This window comes from Trichomycterus rosablanca, chromosome 18, assembly GCF_030014385.1.
Source record: "Trichomycterus rosablanca isolate fTriRos1 chromosome 18, fTriRos1.hap1, whole genome shotgun sequence".
Taxonomy (NCBI): domain Eukaryota; kingdom Metazoa; phylum Chordata; class Actinopteri; order Siluriformes; family Trichomycteridae; genus Trichomycterus; species Trichomycterus rosablanca.
This window is the reverse complement of record NC_086005.1, coordinates 18,142,709-18,159,150: the sequence shown is the minus strand read 5'-3', so window position 1 is coordinate 18,159,150 and position 16,442 is coordinate 18,142,709. Positions and strand designations below refer to the sequence as shown.

Sequence of the window (16,442 nt, the reverse complement as noted above, 5' to 3'; positions counted from 1 at the left end):
TCATTAAACCTTAAGAAAGACAGTTTATTCAGCACAGGTTAATAGATGGTAGGCATGTTAAGGGTTTGGTATGCAAAAAGTGGCTAGGTTACTGCTGAATGCGGCGGATGGACTGGATCTGAGGAGTTTGACAGTGGGAACCAAACTCTCTGAAGTGTTTGTACTCGCCTGCATGGTGGTCACACTCCATTATGTATTGATATCCACGGTAACCAGGGTACTGGTAACACACAAACCTATCACAAAAAAAATCGTTAAAAAACATTAAAACCTCTTAAACATTACAACATCTCTTAAGCAGGTTTACATGTACAATTAGGTAGCAGGGAGTAAACAACAAGTATAAAGTACTAAAGCAAGGAGAAAAGAAAAGTTATTTGACCTTTGAATATAAATAATACACTTGTTGGTATAGAGCACAAAAAAGTAATGCTTACGCTCCAGAGTGGATACGCATGGAACCCACTTCATTGTTGTACCAACCCATGGCCTGCAGTGATGGGTAGTCATCACTAAGCTCGCCCTTGCGACCCAAGTAGTTCTCTCTCTCATAAATTGTCATCCTGCTCTCCCTGTGGTTCTGCAGTAGTAAAAAAAAAACCCAAACCTTTTACCCAATAAAAATACTAATGTACTACACAGTTGCTGGAGAACAGAAGTACAGGAGAACTAAAGGGATTAAAAAATAAATTATGTTGTTACTTAGTTCAACAATTTGTTTCAGTTACTAAAGTATTTCTACTTACGACACAGGAGATTGGTCTAAAAGAAGTCATCCTCTCAGTATGGTAAGAGTTACTTCCTCCAAAGGCATCACACTGGGGGTATTCACCACGCTCCAGCACAAACTGCTGGCCCTGAAAAGAGGGGTGCTCATAGCCCACCCACCTATAAAGATGAATACATTAGGAAAAGCTCTGTGCCAAGAGAGCTATCAGTATTTTCAAGCTAGGTACAGTGCTCTGAAAAAGTATTTGCCCCAACCCGATTTTTACTCATTTGTCACATTTATGTTTCTAAATTTAAATAAAGATAAAGACAACACAAGTAAACACAATTCAGCTTTGAAATGATCATTCACTTTATTCAAAAGATAAATATTAATTCAAAAACGATATCATCCATGTGAAAAAGTAATGGTCCCCATTAAACCAAATGCCTGATTGTACCACCTTTTACATCACTGTGGAGGAATTTTGGTCTACTCTCCTTTGCAATAAAAAAAATGGCTACCTTGGAGAACTTTCAAGCATGGATTGCCCATTGAACCCACCAACATATTTGACTGTTGGTATGATGTTCTGGAATGTGGAGTTAGTCTTTATGCCAGATATAACAGGGCCCATGTCTTCTAAAAAGTTCCACCTTTGATTTATTAGTCCATAGAATATTATCCCAAAAATCTTGGGGGTAATCTAGATGTGTTCTGGCAAATGCAATATGAGCCTTTTTTAGGTCAGCATCGGTTTGCACCTTGCAACTATCCCATGAATGCCAATTTGCCCAGTGTCTGTCTGATTGTGAAATTGTATATATTGACCCTAATTGAGGCAAGTGAGGCCTGCAGTTTTTTAGATGGTTGTTTGGGTCATCCTAGATGAGTTGTTAATGTTCTCCATTGGTAGATAATTGCTGTCACTCTGGTTTGTTGGAGTCCCAGAGCTTTAGCAATGGTTTTTTACTCTTTCCACACTGGTAGATTTCAACAACTGTATTCTGCATCTGTATTTGTATCATTTTAAATCATGGCATCAGGTGCTGCTTTTTAAGACATTCTAGCCTGCCTCATGTTGACAGACAGTTTTTCCTTAAACAATGTTTAGATTAAACAGGTCTGGTGGTAATCTTGCCTATGTATGGCTAGTGAAATTGAACCCAATTTGGTTAACTTGTTGATATGAACATTTTAACTTCACCATTGAAAAAGCATTTTGTGTTTACTTGTGATATCTTTGTTTAATATTCCAAATAGTTTAATGATCACATGTGCGAAATGAAAAATATTCAAAAACAAGACAAATTATGAAAGGTGGCAAATACTTTTTTCACATCACTGTAATGAATATCATTGTGACAGCTCATTAACTACAGCTAATAAATTCAAATAATAGATTTGAAAATGTTATTTTACTTCTGTAAGTCGCTCTGGATAAGAGCGTCTGCTAAATGCCGAAAATGTAAAATGTAATGTAAATGTAAATATTTGTATTTTTATGATATAGGCGCAGATTTATTTGTAATATAAAGGCCAAGATTTTTTTACAATAAAATATATGTTTAGCAAAAACCCAGTCTGTGGCTGCCACAAAAATGAAAGTGTTAGGCAGTAATTCCTTTTGCACGTTTCATACTGCTTGATAAGAATAGCTATGTCCAATTTATAAACCATCTGATTTATAAAAAACAAAGGTAATGCTCAGATTGTTCTAAAATAATTCCAAAAAAATTTAACAATTTAACTTTTTAATTTTAAACACAAAACATTTTGAATTTGTTAGTGAATAGATAATGATGTAACTTTGATGTAATGATGTAAACCAGTTCTCCTGTCACGCACCATATCAGTAGATGTTTAGCAACCTGCCATATCCCTGCCAATCCAAAAAACTGTTGTTATTACTCCTGTTCTGAAAAAGCCTGGTTTTCACCTGTTACTTAAATAGTTACCAACCAATCTCAAACTTCCCATTTACAGTTAAACTACAAAAAAGGATAGACTTTTTAAACTGGATTTCGGTCTTTGACATTTTTTGCATACAACAGCACATAATGAGAAATGATGATGAGTAGTAGATATTTTGTGAGTTAAGAGTGCACTTTATACATAACACTAAAACTTGGGTCTTAACTCTCACTCTTAACTCACATTAAGACCCAAGTTTTAGTGTTATGTATAAAGTGCACTCTTAACTCACAAAATCTCTACTACTCATCATCATTTCTCATTTTGTGCTGTTGTATGCAAAAAGACAGCTTTTTAAAATGCTGAGGATACAAGTTATGCTTATTATTTACCACAATCTGCATTTTTAAAAGAACAGCACACATTTTAACAAATAATATTTTGGTTATGTAATAGAAACCCAATTTTCAGAATTTAAAGTGCAATAAAAGGAAAAATCTGTGATTTGGTCATTTTCTTGAATGTGACACTTCAAAATAAACACAGCCTTAACATTTCCCTGTTAAGTTTGATTCCTCGCAAGGATTCTTCCTTGTAATTTTAAGGGAGTGTTTCCTTGCCTCTGTTGCCTTCAGTCTGCTAAATAAGGGGGTTTCAGTCCTGAATTCTGTTGCTTTGAGAAAATGTCTATTGTAAAAAGCTCTATATAAATAAATAATGACTTACATATTTATTTAACTAAGCAGAAAGAATAAATTTGTTGTGCCAAACTTCATTAGCAACTACTTCAGAAAAACTACTGTTACTTTACACAGTCCACCACTGCATGAAAAATGCAACCTAAAACTCTATTATTTAAACACATCAATTCTATGCAGATACACAACATTCTCTGGGCTTAAGTCCATCTTAGATGGACCAAAAGACAGTGGAAAAGTTTGCTGTGATTCAGATGATTTGATGTTACAGCTTGGTTTCAATAAAAATTCTACATGTATTTCTGTTTACAGAATACAATGAAGTTGATCAGTGAAAACACTGATTTTTTACTTTTCCTTTTGTCAGTAAAATACAGATTCAAGAGTTAACAAATCACAGATTCCTTTTTATTGCATTTTACAAAATAGATTTTTCTAGAAATGGAGTTTGTATAGTTTTTTATTTGAAAATGTGCTGTTTTAGGACTAAATGTGATTTTTGTGATTCATTATGATGGACAATTTAATAGAATATTTGGCTATAATGAGTGCATATGTATGTGGGGTATGGCTTCAGAGGAAACAGAAAAAAGCAAAGCCTTGCACTTATTTATACATCTACAAAACCTCAGCAATTTATGGCTAATTATATAAATTATATTATGTTCATTATAAATGTACTATAGCAGTTCTTTTTACAACAGCTCACCAAATGAGTCCCATGTGAACAGATGAGATATGCACTTACGCGCCACTTTCTACCCTTAGTGAGCGAACACTTTCAAAGCCAAAATCCATAACATTCCAACACTCAGAGGTGAACTCATGATGGCGACCCTGGAAACACTCCTCATCATACACAATTATCTGAAAGACAAAGGTGCATAACGTGTTTTGGCAATGTATCCACCCATACACCTTTAAATGAAATACATTTAAATTAAATATTTATTATTTATTGTCATGGTGTTTATTTTCAACTTAATGCTGTATACTCATTATTCTGCAGTATTTATGTTAGTAGTTGTAGTGTTTAACAGATGTATTGTGATCCGGGTCATGGTGGGCATTTAGCATACCTAAAAACACTGAGTTGCATGTAAATGAGCTAAACAGGGAACTCGCTCACACCTAGGGTAAATTAAAAACAACCAATCAAGCTACTGGCCTGCATAAGGAGGTGCAAACCAAAGCACCCAGAGGAAACCAATGTAAATATGAGAATAACGTGACATCCCTCACTGACAGTGACAGAAGACAAGAATGAAACCCAGGACCCCAGGACCCTGGTACTGCAGCCCTCACACTGTGCTGTGCCACAGTGCCGCCTAAAATCAACAAAGACAGAAGCTTACTGTAGGGTTGAACACCTGGACATGTAATGCACCACTGCTACCCACTGTGTCACCATGCTACCACTAAAGCTTACACCCATAGGTAATATATACTAAGGTCCTTGGATAACTACAGGTTTTTTAGGTTAGCAGTTTATCATGGTGTAGATGAAATGTGCCGATTCCTTGTGTATTTTTCTACATTTACAGCATATAAAAATACAATAAAAAATGACATTTAGTCACATAACATACATCTAAGAGTATTTGGATGGTTTCTTAAACTTAAAGTATCTATTAATCTCTGATGTCATGACACATACCTTCCAGTGGCCAGAGAATTTGGTACAGTGGTGACTCATCTTGACTGTAACAAAACACATGCATTTTAGTAACAAAATATAAACTCTTGTAATCCTAAACAACCTAATTATTGCAGAGAATTAAATAACAGGAAACACAATATAAACTCTACCAATTTAAGAAAGTATCTGCTGAAATAATTAAGGAAACAATCATCACAGTATAACACCAAGTCATTTCATGGGTATCTATGGGCTATCTATCCAGATAGGAAGCATAAGTGATTTTAAATCATTTTTATCTGCTTTGCGTAAAATAAAAGTGATGACAGGTGCACTGAAGAGGCAAACGCAAGATAACCCCCAAAAACGTAATGGTTTTGCTGGTGGTTGCATCCTTGCTGACTGATTCTTATCTACTTTTTTGTTTTGCTAGTGTCCTTGTCAGCACCACTAGCCTGACATCTTCTATGGGAATATGGGCTTATAGCCCAGCACTATGCAGCACGACTGACATTTAACAGAGAATACCAGAATTGGCAGGTCCACAATTGACACCTCATTCTCTTCACAGATAAGAGCAGATTCACACTAAGCACATGTAACAGACAGTCTGGAGTCACCGTGGTGAACATACACTGCCTGCAACATCATTCAGAATGAGAAAAGCATTGATGACATTGATTGGCTCTCACATTTCTCAAACCTAAATCCAACTAAGAACCTTTGGGATGTTACATATTGGTGCATTCGACACTGCCAAGTAGTGCCAAAGACTGCTTAGGAGCTCACTGATGTCCTGATCTAGGTCTGAGAGGAGACACCATCCGTCGTCTTATCAAGAGAATGCCTGAAGTGCATACAGGCACGTCAGAGCCATACACACTACAGAGTCACATTAGGCTGATGTGATAAAATTCATGCAGATTGGATCAGCCTGTGATTAATTCTTTTTTTAATTTTGATTTTCGGGGTTATTTTGAATCCAGGCCTTAATGGGTTGATTACACAATTTATATCAGTAAAGACTTTTTGACAGTTTAATAATTTGGTTAAAATAAGTTTTGTTAAATGTCTTGTAATAAATGTAGACTCAAGGCCTGTAAAGAGATTATAAATGTGGCTGTAGCACTTGAACCAAGCACTCCTATCAAGTTAATTAAATTTAACAAAACATACTTTTTACAATAGCACTAAAGCACTACAACCTATTCACTCAATTCCTTGTTTATCCATTAGCATGTGTATAAGAAAGGTAAGAACTCACCTCAGTTCAATTACTCTTGGGTAGTCCTGATGAGAAGATGCAACCTGGCATGCACCTCGATCCTTTTAAAGCCTTCCCTGGCAAAGAGCCGAGTCAAAAGCCCCAGCTCAGCACTAAGGGAGTGGTCTGTCATAGTGTAGCGAACAAAAGTAGTGGGTACATTCAAGAAACAACAAAAGTGCAACTGCCTTATTGTGCTGAGCTGTGTTATAGGCTAAATACAAAATACATGCAGATAGCAAGTACTGTTTAGGTACATGTCAAAGCTATATGAGAGGTGCTCTAAATGACAGCTCTCCATCCAGAAATACAATGGCCTAATGTGCTTGTTGTTGCTGTATTTTTGTACATGCTTGTCTGGAGAAGTAAGAGCAAGGCAGAGCAAGAGATAATCAGATGGCCATGATGTACTACATACACAATATTGGTTGAAGACTAGAACTAGAGTTCCTCCACACAAAATTTATCAAAACATCTTCATGGACCTTGTTTTGTGTACTTGTCAAAAGTAGACAAACAGTATCAGTAAGGAGGTTACTTACAATGTTTACTGACAGAAACAGACAGGACTTTACACTATAGTTGCTGAATGCTTTGGGAGTCTATAGAAAAGTCTTAAAAGAAACTGTACACTGTAAGCTAGACAAAGCTTCATGGGTTGCCTTTAAGAAATATTTGATCCAAAGGCCAGTGTGCAAATATATTTAACTTGAAAAACGTAACAATGTCTGCATGACATTCTCTGCTGTGGTGGGTTAGCATGTTGGACTGCTACACCACTTTAGCACCAATAAACAATTGGTTTTATCACGTTACAATGGTCCAATATAAACACATAAAAACGTCTGTTATTACATTTATCACACTTACTTTACACACTTGTTCACTTTAAATTGCCCTTTGTAATTATATTGTTAATTCTTCTAATGTTCACCTTACTTTAAATTGCTCTTTTTAATTATATTGTTAATTGTTCTAATGTTTCTAGATTCTTACTTTTAAAAACATTCTATATTTTTTGTATAATACAGTGTATCACAAAAGTGAGTACACCCCTCACATTTCTGCAAATTTTTCATTATATCTTTTCATGGGACAACACTATAGACATGACACTTGGATATAACTTAGAGTAGTCAGTGTACAGCTTGTATAGCAGTGTAGATTTACTGTCTTCTGAAAATAACTCAACACACAGCCATTAATGTCTAAATAGCTGGCAACATAAGTGAGTACACCCCACAGTGAACATGTCCAAATTGTGCCAAAATGTGTCGTTGTCCCTCCCTGGTGTCATGTGTCAAGGTCCCAGGTGTAAATGGGGAGCAGGGCTGTTAAATTTGGTGTTTTGGGTACAATTCTCTCATACTGGCCACTGGATATTCAACATGGCACCTCATGGCAAAGAACTCTCTGAGGATGTGAGAAATAGAATTGTTGCTCTCCACAAAGATGGCCTGGGCTATAAGAAGATTGCTAACACCCTGAAACTGAGCTACAGCATGGTGGCCAAGGTCATACAGCGGTTTTCCAGGACAGGTTCCACTCGGAACAGGCTTCGCCAGGTTCGACCAAAGAAGTTGAGTCCACGTGTTCGGCGTCATATCCAGAGGTTGGCTTTAAAAAATAGACACATGAGTGCTGCCAGCATTGCTGCAGAGGTTGAAGACGTGGGAGGTCAGCCTGTCAGTGCTCAGACCATACGCCGCACACTGCATCAACTCGGTCTGCATGGTAGTCATGCCAGAAGGAAGCTGACGCACAAGAAAGCCCGCAAACAGTTTGCTGAAGACAAGCAGTCCAAGAACATGGATTACTGGAATGCCCTGTGGTCTGACGAGACCAAGATAAACTTGTTTGGCTCAGATGGTGTCCAGCATGTGTGGCGGCACCCTGGTGAGAAGTACCAAGACAACTGTATCTTGCCTACAGTCAAGCATGGTGGTGGTAGCATCATGGTCTTGGGCTGCATGAGTGTTGCTGGCACTGGGGAGCTGCAGTTCATTGAGGGAAACATGAATTCCAACATGTACTGTGACATTCTGAAACAGAGCATGATCCCCTCCCTTCGAAAACTGGGCCTCATGGCAGTTTTCCAACAGGATAACGACCCCAAACACAACCTCCAAGATGACAACTGCCTTGCTGAGGAAGCTGAAGGTAAAGGTGATGGACTAAACCCAATTGAGCACTGTGGGGCATCAAGTGGAAGGTGGAGGAGTTCAAGGTGTCTAACATCCACCAGCTCCGTGATGTCATCATGGAGGAGTGGAAGAGGATTCCAGTAGCAACCTGTGCAGCTCTGGTGAATTCCATGCCCAGTGGGGTTAAGGCAGTGCTGGATAATAATGGTGGTCACACAAAATATTGACACTTTGGGCACAATTTGGACATGTTCACTGTGGGGTGTACTCACTTATGTTGCCAGCAATTTAGACATTAATGGCTGTGTGTTGAGTTATTTTCAGAAGACAGTAAATCTACACTGCTATACAAGTTGTACACTGACTACTCTAAGTTATATCCAAGTTTTATGTCTATAGTGTTGTCCCATGAAAAGATATAATAAAATATTTGCAGAGATGTGAGGGGTGTACTCACTTTTGTGATACACTGTATATTTTTTAACTATTTTGTAGTTTTTGTAATTACTGTGGCGGAGCAGTCACTACAGCATTTCACTGCCAGTTGTACTGTGTATGACCATGTATGTGACAAATAAACCTTGATTTGATATCATTCAGGAATTGTTTAAAACTGAAACTAAAAAATATTTTAATTTTTCAAATATTTCTTACAATAAGAATAGCGAAGGAAATACTACGTTTTGATTTATTTCAAATAATGAGCAGGGGAAAGCAAATCAAATAAAACATCATTTTTAATATGGAATCTTACAGATTAATATGAAATGAAATGTGTTCATTTGAAAGAGGATTAAAACGTGCACATAAACCTGTTAAATATAAACCATGCCTAGACGATGTTACAGAGGCATAGTCATGCTGGAGCAGAAAAGGGCCTTCCCCAAAATGCTCCATCAAGGTTTAGAATATAGAATTAAATAAAAATAGTTCGTTTTTTCTATTATTTCTATTTTCTATTAAAATTAATAAAAAATAATTAATTTTCTATGCTTGGCAATGGAATGGCCATATTTTAGGAATGGTGTCAACTGCTAACTAAATTTCCAATCATGCAGCTGCCTAAATGAATCAAAAGTCAGGGCTTTAGTTAAATACATCTCAGCATATGGCACTATAGAAACAGTAAAACAGAGTAACAGTTTTTATTATATTCACTATAGTGCAACCTGTGGCCAACTGCCCTTTGTACGTGATTATGAGGCCAGCATTTCTCTGCTTTAGGCCTGTTATTACTAGGCTCAACCAATGTGGGGTAGCTTCTGTGTTTAGCATTCTTTGTAGCATTAGAAATATTTTCATAACACAAAATACATTTGATGTAATTGATAAAATGCTCATGTTAAGGAGATAAAAACATTGTAAGTAATTTTCCAATAACGCAATTACCGAAATTAAATGCTATTATTTTATTTAACCTTTTATATGACTGTGGAGAAATTATATATTGTGATACAGACATCACACTTCAGCTTTAGCTCATGAACAGATTACCTTATATTCTCAGCAAAGGAATAAAATTAATAATTTATCTAATAGCAACACACTACCATTGTCATGTTTGTTTTTTAGGAGCTGAGCTTGTTTTTATATCTGATTGCAAAATGCTGTGTTGGCTTTTAACCAGAAATAATACGGTTGTGTTCCAAATGTACCAATTTGGATTTGTCTATCTACGGTTCAATTCATTCATTTTGCACAATTTACAACTTTTTGTTTGATAATCCAGTATCATCAAGTACAACAAATGTGCATCCAGGCAGTCAAAGAGGAAACTACTACTACTTTTGGCAGCAATGTAGGTATATAGAAATTTATATTGAAACCTGCTTCATATTCCTTGTCCTTCTTTAAAGTTTTCAGAATTCCATGTTTTGTGCTGTGATTAAAACATATATTACAAGCAAAGTGTGCCATCCTGAAGAGATATCAAGAAGGGAAAATATGTCAAGACACCTGCCCATCACATAAAACTTAGTAGTAGTTTGATGATGTATGAGAAAACATGTAATGTTAAACCATCAACAGAATGCAATGAAAAGAAGAAATTTCAAAACTCAGCCAAAATACTCTGCTATGACCTTAAATTAAATATCTGAATGGCCAAACTACAGGACAAGTTTTTATTGCCAAAATAGTCTACTACTTACAAAGATATTTTCAATTTTGTACTTACAATGACTAATTAGTGTGATCAATAAATACAAGCACATTTGCTGATGTATTATTATTGTATCTGTACACTAAATGGTTAAAAGTATGTGAACACCTGACCACGTTCTTGCTGGATATCCCATTACAAAACCATGAACATTACCATAAAATTGAACCCTCTGATTGCCTATACATTCCGTATGTCCATGTGGAGTCTATAATATACTGCTCTATTAAGCAGGTGAACTGCCATGGTCAGGGTTTTTCATTGACACTGAAGTGCTTGCAGAATAAAGTAGAGCACAAACCAACTCTGATGATGCAAGCGTTTCTATTGTATGCAAAGCCCCTATGCACTCCCCTTGCCAGAGTATAAAAACAGAGGTTGACTGAACAACATAAACAACCAACTATCCATAGCACAGCTGTACTTAACCAGGTAAGAGGCCAGCAAATACAATTCCATTCAACCTTGCAAGAGGAAAAAAAAGTGATAGTGATTGATGCTTTTGTGTTATTATAATAGAGTAATTTAAATTATAAAACAAAAATCATGTCACGACAAACAAATCATGTTGCTATTGCTATTTTCCACAGATTCTTCGGAAACCTATCAATATGTCTCAGCCAGCCAAGTCTGCCTTAGGCCAAGGCTCTGATGTCAAGGATAAGGGAGCCCCTGCCCATCCAGCCTCTAGCAAGGCCAGTAAGACCGGAAATCCTGGAATGGGCAACTACAGAGTAAGTGATCTTGCTCAAAACTTTCCAATCACAATTTTAGAGTGAATTATCTAACAGCAAACAGGATGCAGCAGGTAGTTTTAATTAAGCATGAAAAATACCAGATTTTCCAAATTCAGACCCAACCTCAGATTCAACATTTCTGCTGCTCTTTCATTAAATGGTTATTATGATAAATATAATAATATAATATATATTAAAATTTCCTATATAATATAAAAAATTTCCTTTAGATGATGCTGTTTGAGCAGGAGAACTTTCAGGGAAGGATGACGGAAGTCTGTAACGATTGCATGAATATTTGTGATCATGGAATGGACAGAGTCCGTAGTATAATTGTGGAGTGTGGCCCGTAAGTTATCTTAATCAAACTACATTTACGTAATAACTAAAAAAAACTAACATCAGTGTCTTCTATTTTACTATTTTACATTTGCAATCTCCCCTTCTTTCTTATCCCATGTAAACCACTCTGGCTTCTGTCCCTCTGTGTTTAGCTTTGTTGCCTTTGAGCAGACTAACTTTCGTGGGGAGAGGTTTATCTTGGAAAAGGGAGAGTATCCTCGCTGGGACACCTGGTCCAACAGCTATCGCAGTGATTGCCTCATGTCTTTTAGGCCCATCCGGATGGTAAGGACAATGAAATTTGTTCAAATTCAAAGTAAATACTTGGTACATACAGTGGTGTGAAAAATATATTTGCCCACTTTATAATTTCTTCTCTAAGTTCTTCTATTCCTGCATATTTGTCACACTTATGTTTTAGATAATCAAAATACTTTTAATATTAGACTAGGATAACCCAAGTAAAATTGTTTTTGGATTGATAATTTTATTTACTGAAGGAATAATACTGTTCAACCATACCTAGCCCTATGTAAAAAAAAAAAGAGTAATTGCCCCACCTTAGTTAATAAATCAACTAGTTACACAAATTAAATTGACAGTTGGGTTAAATTTTACCAGCCACACCCAGGCATGATTACTGCAAGACCTATTAAAACTAAACATTACTTTAATAAAACCAGCCTGGCAATATGAAGCAGACTAGAAGGTTTCAGGCAACAAATGTCAGGATCTAAATAAATTCTAATACAGATGTGAAACAAAGTAATTGAATCTACCAGTCTAGAAAGAATTAGAAAGCCATTGGTAAGGCACTGGGACTTTAGCAAACCACAGTGAAAGCCATTACCCACAATGGAGAAACCCTGAAACAGTGGTGAACTTTCACAGGAGTTCATCTAACAAATTTGCTATAAAGAGTAGGCCAAAATTCTTCTCAAATGTTTGATTGTGGCTGTTATTGCCAGGATGGCACAATCAGTCATTAGGTTTAGTGAGCAAGTACTTTTTCACATGGGTGACACATGGGTGAATAAATCTTTAATAAATTGATTGATTATTTGAAAGTTGCATTTTGTGTTTACTTACCTTGCCTTTATCTTAAAATCTGAATGTGGAAAATTAGCAAAAATAGAAATTAGGTTCAAATAGTTTTTTACTGAACAATACTATACGTATAAAAAGTACAACCCCAAATCAGAAAAAGTTGTGACAGTATGAAAAATGCAAATAAAAACCACATTGTTTCTTATTTCATTTGACTTTTATTTCATTGCAGACAGTATAAACCCAATATATTACATGTTTTGTCTTATTTTGGGTGGGGATAGTAAAGCATTTGCCACTTTATAATGTTGCCACTCACAACACTTAAAGGATGTTTTGGCACCAAAAATACCAAGCAATTAAGTGTTTTACGTGTTATTTTGTCCCATTCTTCCTTCAAACATGTCTTAAGGTGTGCAACAATAATGGGCTGTTGTCACATTTCAAAACACTTTACACAGACAGGCCAGTCCAGTACTCATGCCATCTTTTTCTACATTCATGTCTTTGTAAAGTGAGCAGCATGCGGTTTTGCATCCCTGAAAATTTGTCGTCATAAAGGCAGCAAACTTTGCTCTAAAATCTCAATGTACTTTTCTGAATTAATTCTGGCATCACAGAAGTGTAAATTACCTTTTAAGGGCACTAACATAGCCACATTTTAGTAATTTTCTCATGCATTTGTTGACAAACAGGAGATCCTCTGTTGATATTTTTCACCTAATTGGTAGACCTAAATTGCCCTCATTCCAACTTTTTTTGGGAATGTATTGCAGGTTTGAAATGCAGGAATGTATGTTTACTAACAAAGTTGACCAGACAAAACATGAAAAATATTGGGTTTATACTGTCCGTAATAAAATACAAGTCAAAGAAAATGTAACAAGCCTTGCATTTTTTAAGTGTCCTAACTTTTTCTGATTTGGACAACTGGCAATGAGCTTGTGATTTAAAAATCTTCTTAAAAGGCTTTCTACAAGAGTTTGTAGTGTGAATGATTTGTGCTGTTTTAGTCAAAAGGGCATTAGTAAGGTCACTGATGTTGGTCAAAAGGTCTGGTTGCAAATGCGGAATTCCTTCAGAGCAAATTTGTTAAACCATGTTCTTATAAAACCTATCTTTGTGCACAAAGGCACATTCATACAGGAGTAGGTAAGGGTCTTCCAGCTGCCAGAAAGTTGAAAGCATATTTATTTTATACAATTATTTCTATACATCTTTTAAAAATAGAACCCTATGGAGCACAAGATCTGCCTGTATGAGCTGTCTGACTTCCAGGGAAACAAGATGGAGATCCATGAAGATGATGTCCCTACCCTCTGGGCACATGGTTTCTGTGACAGAGTGGGCAGTGTGAAAGTCCCAGGTGGAGCGTAAGTATGAACTATGAATTAATTCTTACACACAAAGGTCTTTATTATAAAAAAAAACAAAAAACAACAGTCTAACATTAATAATGCATCATGTGATTTTTCAAGTATGATAGTTTCACTCAATACAAATTAAGTTGTGACCTCTTTGAGTATTTGAGTATGAAACATTACTGAAATATTGATCCAATTTATGTATGTTTTCCTGATCTAGCTGGGTGGGATACCAGTACCCAGGTTACAGAGGCTACCAGTATCTGTTCGAGTGCGGCGACTACAGACATTACAATGAGTTTTGTGCCTTTCAGCCACAGATTCAGTCCATTCGCCGTGTGAGAGACATGCAGTACCACCAGCATGGCGGTTTTATCATGAATGCTGCTAAAGAATGAATTAGTCCACATATAGACTTGTGGCATAAAGATCAGCCTTCCTATAGTGCTTTTTAAGCCCTATTCTGCCCTTTCTTTACACTGATTGATATAAATTGTATGAGACATCTCATTTTTATTATGCAAATAATAAATATGTTTTAGAAAATTTCCTTTTTAGGCTTAATTTTTTTAGGCTTTAACTTTAATTTTTTTGTATAATATATATTATAATACATATAAAAATCATTTTTATACAAAAAATTTTATGACAGTAGAAGTGGTGGCTAACAGAAGTGCACTACAGTAAAGTACTAAAATAAAATTAAGAGCTATCCTTCACTGTACTAAATAAATAATAAATAAATAAATTACTAAATAAATAATTAATAAAAAATCAAACAAAATGTGAAAAGAAAAAAAACAAAAAATAGATACAGTTAATGAGGATAGACATTTGTTATAATTAAAGTTATGTAATACATTTAATATAATTAGAAGTGCAATTATATAATTAAAAGTTCTTTACCAGTTCTTGGTGAAAAACTGGTATTGAGTTAACTGTTAACTGTGGGAAGCATAATAAAAAAAAAAAACATGCTGTATACTGAGTAAGATGCAGGCACCTGTGCATGTAATTAAAATATAGCCTTAGGGATAGAGATATCCTTGCAGTAAACAGGAGTGATGATTGCAAACCCAATTTCCATAAAAGTTGGGACACTTTTTAAAAATGCAATAAAACTGATAACTGTAATTTTTTCATTCATTTGAACCTTTATTTAACAGACAAAGGGACAAAGAAAAGATTCTCAGTGCATTCAATGACAAACTTAATACTATTTGTTAAATGTAAACAAACTGATGTCTGTAACACACTCAAAAAAGCTGGGACAGAGGCATGTTTATCACTGGATCACCTTTTCTTCTCATTATACTTTTTAATCATTTGGGAATTGAAGATTTTTGCAAGTATAATTTTTGTTAATTCTTGCTATAAACACAACTTGCTTCACAGTCTGTGGGCACCGTTGTCTAATACACCTCAATCTGCTCATTCTCCTTTCATGATGAACCATAAATTTTTAAGAGGAGACATACTGTATCTGGCTCATAGGCAGGCCAGTCAAGTATGCACACCCTATGTCTACGAAGCCACACTGTTGTAACTCATGCAGAATGAGGCCTAGCATTGTCCTGCTGAAACAGACATGGAGTTCCTGGTAAAAGACATCTTGACGGCAACATGTGTCTCTCCAATATACCAATATAAGCCTCCACATCAATTGTATATGCAGATTACCCATGCAGTGGTCACTGATGCATTACCATGTTATCATAGATGCTAGTTGCACGTTTCGATAGATGTGAACTCATCTAATGACAGAACACGTTTCAACAGTCTTTTGGTCCATTTCAGACAACTTCTGGCCCAGAGAACTCACTGGCATTTCTGCACAAAATTATTATATGGCATCCTTAACATTAGTCCCAACCTTTTTGAGTGTGTTGCAGATGTGACTTTTTTTTATATATACAAATAGGTTTGTCGGGTATAACACTGAAAATGTTTTCTTTGTACTTTTATCAGTTAAATAAAAGTTTTTAGTTTTTGTTGTATTTTATAAAAGTGCTCCAACTTTTCTGGAAAATTTGTTTTTGTTAAGTATTAAGTGTTCAGTTTTCAATTTTATCCTGCATTTTCACTATCCATTACTATCCATAAACCGAGCTAATGTCTCGTAACAGTATAAAAACAATATCCTCCCTCCTTCTAATTACTGGTTTCAAGTGGTTCAGCCACACACATATCACTAACAGGTGTATACAATCAGCTTCCACCTAAGTGGTAAAAGTTTGGGGAAGGCCCTTCCTGTTTCAGCATAAGTGTGCCCCGTACAAGTTTGATGAGTTTGGTGCTAGGTAACTAAAGTTTCTTCACTCACCTCAACCCCATTAAATAGCTTTGCTACTTTGTACAAAAAGCTAACTGTTCTCGTTTCCATACCGCACTTCTTCAGGACAAACATTGCATTTGAGGACAGG

The 16,442-nt window shown here is 35.9% G+C and overlaps 2 protein-coding genes across 2 annotated transcripts; one reads left to right on the top strand and one right to left on the bottom strand.

Moving 5' to 3' along the window:
• On the bottom strand, nt 1–16,402 carry cryba4 (crystallin, beta A4). Its single transcript, XM_063013620.1, has 7 exons — nt 16,343–16,402; nt 6,225–6,350; nt 4,979–5,022; nt 4,070–4,188; nt 747–888; nt 438–580; nt 1–236 (listed from the first exon to the last, which is right to left on the bottom strand). Exons 3-7 carry the CDS (start codon nt 5,015–5,017, stop codon nt 89–91), a joined length of 591 nt encoding a protein of 196 aa, XP_062869690.1. The 5' UTR covers nt 5,018–5,022; nt 6,225–6,350; nt 16,343–16,402; the 3' UTR covers nt 1–88.
• Nucleotides 11,141–14,517, top strand: crybb1 (crystallin, beta B1). The gene is made up of 5 exons (XM_063013619.1): nt 11,141–11,263; nt 11,497–11,615; nt 11,761–11,893; nt 13,886–14,028; nt 14,240–14,517. The coding sequence occupies exons 1-5, from the start codon at nt 11,141–11,143 to the stop codon at nt 14,415–14,417; spliced, it is 696 nt and encodes a 231-aa protein (XP_062869689.1). The 3' UTR covers nt 14,418–14,517.
• Nucleotides 16,403–16,442: the final 40 nt, after the last annotated feature.

What these genes read in the sequence shown, in the direction of transcription:
- cryba4 (XM_063013620.1), bottom strand. Translation starts at nt 5,017, where the DNA reads ATGAGTCACCACTGTACCAAATTCTCTGGCCACTGGAAG. An exon ending in CTAAGGGTAGAAAGTGGCGC is followed by an intron (nt 889 to 4,069) that starts GTAAGTGCATAT and finishes TCATCTTTATAG; the next exon opens with GTGGGTGGGCTATGAGCACC. An exon ending in TTAGACCAATCTCCTGTGTC is followed by an intron (nt 581 to 746) that starts GTAAGTAGAAAT and finishes TTACTACTGCAG; the next exon opens with AACCACAGGGAGAGCAGGAT.
- crybb1 (XM_063013619.1), top strand. Translation starts at nt 11,141, where the DNA reads ATGTCTCAGCCAGCCAAGTCTGCCTTAGGCCAAGGCTCTGATGTCAAG. An exon ending in CTTTTAGGCCCATCCGGATG is followed by an intron (nt 11,894 to 13,885) that starts GTAAGGACAATG and finishes TTTTAAAAATAG; the next exon opens with AACCCTATGGAGCACAAGAT. An exon ending in GTGAAAGTCCCAGGTGGAGC is followed by an intron (nt 14,029 to 14,239) that starts GTAAGTATGAAC and finishes TTCCTGATCTAG; the next exon opens with CTGGGTGGGATACCAGTACC.